Here is a 5,635-nt window from a genome sequence, read left to right on the forward strand (position 1 = left end):
CTGTTCCCACAACACCTGTGAGCAGATCTCTGGGAACTGGTTTTGTGAACTGCCAGCCCTAGAGGGACTGTGGCAGCTATAGCTGCTGCCTGCCTAAGCCCCTAGTGTTCTATGTGGCTCCTCTAACACCATGTCCTCCAACTTTAAAATGCATCGGATACTAAGTACTATGTACAAGATTGGGACTTCCCTGGTGGTCCGTGGTTAAGACTCCATGCTTCCACTGCAGGGAGCATGGATTTGATCTTTCTGGTCAGGGAACTGAGATCTCTCATGCTACTCCACATGCCAAAAAAATAATAAAAATGAAAATGAAATAGACAAGCAACAAGGATATATTGTCCAGCACAGAGAATTATAGGCCTTACTTTGTAATAACTTTTAATGGAAGTTATTAAAATCTATAAAAACACTGAATCACTATGCTGTACATCTGAACTAACATTGTACATCAGGTACACTTTAAAAAGATAGAGATGGATAATGGTTAAAACCAACCAAAAAACCACATCATAATTCCTTGGATGGCTCACCAAAGCACAGATTCCCAGGTCCCCACCCCCAGAGATTCTGACTGGGGAGATCCGGGGTGGAGCTTGAGAATTTGCATTTCTAACAAGTTTCCAGATGATGTGATGCTAGCAGTCTGGGGACCAGATTTTTAGAAACTCTGCACTCCCAGGAGCAGCCTGAAGGCCCTGGGGCCTGGGGCACAGAGGACAAACAGAGGGAGGAATCTTGACAGGAAGCGTTGGGCTCCTCCCTGGGCTGAGAGGGCAGGGAGCCCCTGTGTATTGAGACACCTCTAAATGCTCCTCTTCCCACAGAACCCTCCAGTATCTCTTTGACAACACCTGGCTGGACAGCTTGACCAGAGCCGTGTTTGTGGAGTTCACGGTCTACAACGCTAACGTCAACCTGTTCTGCATTGTCACTCTGACCCTGGAGACCAGCGCCCTTGGTGGGCAGGCTTGCCTGTGAACCTATCTGCATGTTCCAGATGATAGACACCCCTCCCTCTGGGCTAGGGCTCCTCACCCCCAGGCCAGAGCTCCAGGGCAAAAGGTTGTTTGGGCAATACTGCCAAAGGGTCTTGGTTCTGCCTTTGCCCCTAAAGGCAAAGTTTCAGGACTGTTCCACCCTTCTTTCTGGCTGTCTGCATTTCTCTCTGGCCTGTCTCTCAAGTCTGGGAGACAGCTGGGGTCTGAAGGCAGCTCATGTTCTTGAGCTTTCCACTCTCCTGTGTGTGGGGATGGGGGCCTAGCAGTGAAGGGCTGGGGAGGGGGTGACCTGGTAACAGATAACTTCACCTAAATCACACTTTATTTGTGGTATCTCAATGTACAATGCAAAAGTTACATGCAACCTATATGTAAAAGTTCATTTTACATCAAATTCTAATACACACATACCAATATATTAAAACATAACTGAGACAAGGGCTTCAAAAATAATTTCCTTAACTACATGTAATACTATTTTGTGTTCTATTCTTTCTCTCCATTCCCCGCTTTCCACCGTTTTTTAATGCTAATCATAATCCACTAAAAACACTGATTTAAGGCCTCTTCAGCTAATAATCAATTTTCCTAAAATCAACCACCTCTTTTTTAAAAATTAAACTTTTAAAATATGACTCTTTTTTTTTTTCCTGGCCACTCTTTGTGACATGTGGGATCTTACTCTCCTGACCTGGCATTGAACCTGGGTCCCCACTGGACTGCCAGGGAATTCTGTACTTTACATATTTTAAAAAGTAATATTTGTAGTTCTTTTAAAATTTCAGGACTGTGTAAAGTGAAAAGTAAAAGGCTTTCAACTTTCATTATCATTCACTACTGTCAAAAGTTACTTTCAAATCCTTTTTGGGGGATTTATTCGCACGTCTTGTAATTTCCTATTTCTTTTTGCCATCTCTTTGGCTGTTTAAGAACCTTTTCAACAATTTGTCCCCAACACAACCTGATTAATTTATTTCTACAAATGAGAAGCGTGGTTTCGGCTTCTGGTCTAGTTGATTCAGTAGCCCACTGATATCAGCAAGGCCTCAGGTGATTTGTGTCTCTCCAGTCTGCCATTTTTTGGAATGGCTTTATCTTTGCAGGCAGTAGCCTTATTAGTCAAATTGGTTTAGGAAAAGACATAAATGGATGAAAAAGAATTCTAAAGAAGGTTGAATTTTAGGCATATTGGTTAACAGCTAAGTTGATCTCCAGTGTTCTCTTTAGATGAAACAGTCTTAACCACAGCCTTAAACAAGCCAACTGGGAGTAAATAGATGTTAGGCAAGCAGGTGTGCTGTGGCTGGAGGTGATGAGGGCAGTGGCCGACACTGAAGGAAAAGGCCGGAGGCCTGTCTTCTGCTGTAGCACCCCCCACCCCCACACCCTGTCCCATCAGATACAGCAGCTGTTTCTTGCCCTCCCCTTTCAGTCCCTTGGTCTGTGGGTTAGAAGGACCTCTACCTTCTTTTCTGCCCGTGCCCACCCCTCAGAAGGGCTTGAGTTCACTTCATCTCACTGATGACTTCCGGTATTGAGTGGGCATGTGGCCGTGGGTGAGCAGAACACGCTCTGCTTTGCAGGAACCTTCTTTGCACATGCGCACCTGCAGAGCCTGCGCCTGTACCCCTTTACTGACGGCTGGCACCCCTTCGTGGTAGCCGCGGAGATCGCCTACTTCCTGTTCCTCCTCTACTACATGGCTGTGCAGGTGAGGGGCGGGCTTGCGGCTCCATGAGTGAGGATGGAGTGGGTGTGTGCCTGCCTGTTCTCTCTCCCTACTCCCCTCTTCCTCACAGGGGGCCTAAAGAAGGGAGAGGAAGGTGTTCTGCTTAGCTGTGTGCCATGGCAATCTTCCACATCCCCTGCTGGCCCCGAGGGCTGACCCAGCTCAGGCACCTCTCAGGAACTGAGACTTTTAGGATGGTCCTTCCTGGGTGGTCTCTAGGAATTAGGAAAAATCCCCTTTGTCACATTTACCACCATGTTGCACACTGATCCATAAACCTGGATTCCACATAGTCTCTAAGCACTGCCAATTCAAAACCACCAGCCAACAGTTACCTAATAGCAGTTTAAGTCCCTGCATTTCTCTAACAACATCAAAGGAGGCCCATCCACCACCCACCTCTCCTCTCCAAAGCCCTCACACTCCGCCTGCAGCTGTTTCAGAAAGCCTCTAAAATTCTTAAATCCTTCTCATCATGCTGCTTAAACAGTTAAAAATCCCTCCATCTCTTTATAAAAGAGGTGAATTTAGCCTCTTACCAGCCAAACATATGTCCTTCTTCCAGAGGAGTGGGAAAGAGGAGGGAAGTGGAACAGACAACACAAGATTATCTTGCATGTACGGGAGAGGGCTGAGAGGGAGGGCAAGACCACACACTGTTCCCATTTAACAATAACTCCCATTCCCCCTAAGAAAACAACTTTTTTTTTTTTTTTTAATTGATTAGGCATTGAACCCCCTAGTGGCTCAGTGGTAGAGAATCTGCCTGCCCATGTAGGAGCCATGTGTTCAATCCCTGGGTTGGGAAGATCCCCCAGAGAAGGAAACGGCAACCCACTCCAGTATTCCTGCCTGGGAGAATCCCCATGGACAGAGGAGCCTGGCGTGCTACAGTCCATGGGGTCTCAAAGAGTCGGACATGACTTAGCAACTAAGCAACAAAGCATTAAACTGAATGTGAAGCTCATCCCAGACAATCTGATAAAGAGGTTGTAAAGACAAAGAAATTTCACTCTTGCATCTTCAGGCAGATACACACCCACTCTTAAAATTAATGTTGATTAATCCTTAAGAGGACTTGGAATACCATTTATACCACTATAGGATTGTTTATACCACTAGTTCAAGCTAAGTTCACCTGTTAATTGTGGTAGCCACCTGAGTTTGCTAACTGCCTTTACCAAATGAAAAAAACAGACTTCTTCTATGTTTACAACAGGAGGTAATTTTCCAACTTGTAACCAAGTGGCTTGGCTCCTACCTTCCCAGAGAAACTGGGAGATAAGGGCTCTATCTTCCTTGATGACTATATTTCAAAGAGATGACTCCCTGGCCCTTGAGAAAAAATTTTCTGACTTTTAACATTGGGTAAGACGATTGTTTTTGTTTCCCTGGTGGCTCAGACAGTAAAGTGTTTGCCTGAAATGCAGGAGATTCGGGTATGATCCCTGGGTTGGAAAGATCCCCTGGAGAAGGAAATGGCAACCCACTCCAGTACTCTTGCCTGGAAAATCCCATGGATCGGAGGAGCCTGGTGGGCTACAGTCCATGTAGTTGCAAAGAGTCAGACAAGACTGAATGACTTCACTTCCCTTAAGAGGATTGTTTAGCTTTAAAAAGATGTACATACACCTCAAATTAAGGGTCAAGTCCGTTCTTATGTATTGGCTTTTATGTGTGTGTTAGTCACTCATGTCTGACTCTCTACAACCCCGTGGATGCAGCCCATCAGGCTCCTTCCTCCATGGGATTTTCCAGGCAAGAGTACTGGAGTGGGTTGCCATTTCCTTCTCCAGGGGGTCTTTCCAACCCAGGGATCAAACCCGAATCTCCTGCATTGCAGGCAGATTCTTTACTGTCTGAGCCACCAGGAAAGTTCTTCCATCTCAAAGAGGCAGAGAAAGAATTCACAATTATAAGTTTTCTAAAGTAAATGCTTTTTTGAGGGGAGAATTTTCTTCCTCCCTTCTCCCCCCTCCTTTTCTTTGCATCTGAGAGAATTAAGTGCTTTTTTATTAGATCCTACTTTCTCTTAAACACCCACAAATCCTGCAGCCTCGACTGATGATGGGGACAGGTGAGGTCCATGCACAGGATTGGGGAGAGGCCCCTGTGCTCTATGCATATGAGGGCAGGGATCTGAGAAACCCCTAGGGATCCACAGTCTTTGTTAGAACCTCTGGCTCCTTTCCCAGGGCGAGCTCCTGAGGAAGCAAAAGTGGTGCTACTTCCACAGCAAGTGGAACGTTCTGGAGCTGGCCATCATCCTGGCCAGCTGGAGTGCCCTGGCGGTGTTTGTGAAGAGGACTGTCCTGGTTGAGCGTGACCTCCAGCGCTACCGAAAACACAGGGAAGAGTAAGTGGCTCTGCCTCAGGCCCCAGCTCCCACCACTAACACTGACGCTGCTGCCTCCAGCTCTGAGTGGCCCAGAGGGAGGCTTCAGAAATCCTGCTGGCCCTCAGAGGATCCAGGGTTACTCTTTAAAAAATAACTCTAGCTGTAGCACTTAGACTTGGGGTCTGAAGCATACACAACCGGAGAGGACTCAAAAACAAAAATAGAATCCTTTGCAAATCTTACCAAAGCATAGGACTATGTGACATTCTGTAAGGTCCCTCCCAGCTTTGGGGGCAGGGTCTTTGCAAGTATTAGTGCCCAGTCAACCCACGTCTGCTACCATTTACCAAGAGTCCAGTCTGTGCTGTGCAGGAGGTACTAACATTGGCCCCTCAGGAGAAGCCATGGAGGTAAATGTTGTCATCACTCCAGTTCACAAATAAGGAAATTAGAGAGGTAACGGGACTTCCCCAATGCCACAATACGAAAAAGTGGCAGAGAAATAATTCAAACCTAGTTTATGTCTCCAGGATCTTGGTACTTACTCTGAAACATCCATTGATTGTA

The 5,635-nt window shown here is 46.3% G+C and overlaps 1 protein-coding gene across 1 annotated transcript in view; it reads left to right on the top strand.

The window, feature by feature from the left end:
• The window catches only part of PKD1L2 (polycystin 1 like 2), a 107,942-nt gene that overhangs the window by 97,442 nt on the left and 4,865 nt on the right, over positions 1–5,635 (top strand). The window contains exons 37-39 of the mRNA XM_027513951.1: positions 828–961; positions 2,585–2,712; positions 4,926–5,086. Of these exons, the coding sequence (XP_027369752.1) occupies positions 828–961; positions 2,585–2,712; positions 4,926–5,086 (423 nt within the window). The remainder of the gene's footprint in view (positions 1–827; positions 962–2,584; positions 2,713–4,925; positions 5,087–5,635) is intronic.

The sequence above is a fragment of the Bos indicus x Bos taurus genome, chromosome 18, assembly GCF_003369695.1.
Source record: "Bos indicus x Bos taurus breed Angus x Brahman F1 hybrid chromosome 18, Bos_hybrid_MaternalHap_v2.0, whole genome shotgun sequence".
Taxonomy (NCBI): Eukaryota; Metazoa; Chordata; class Mammalia; order Artiodactyla; family Bovidae; genus Bos; species Bos indicus x Bos taurus.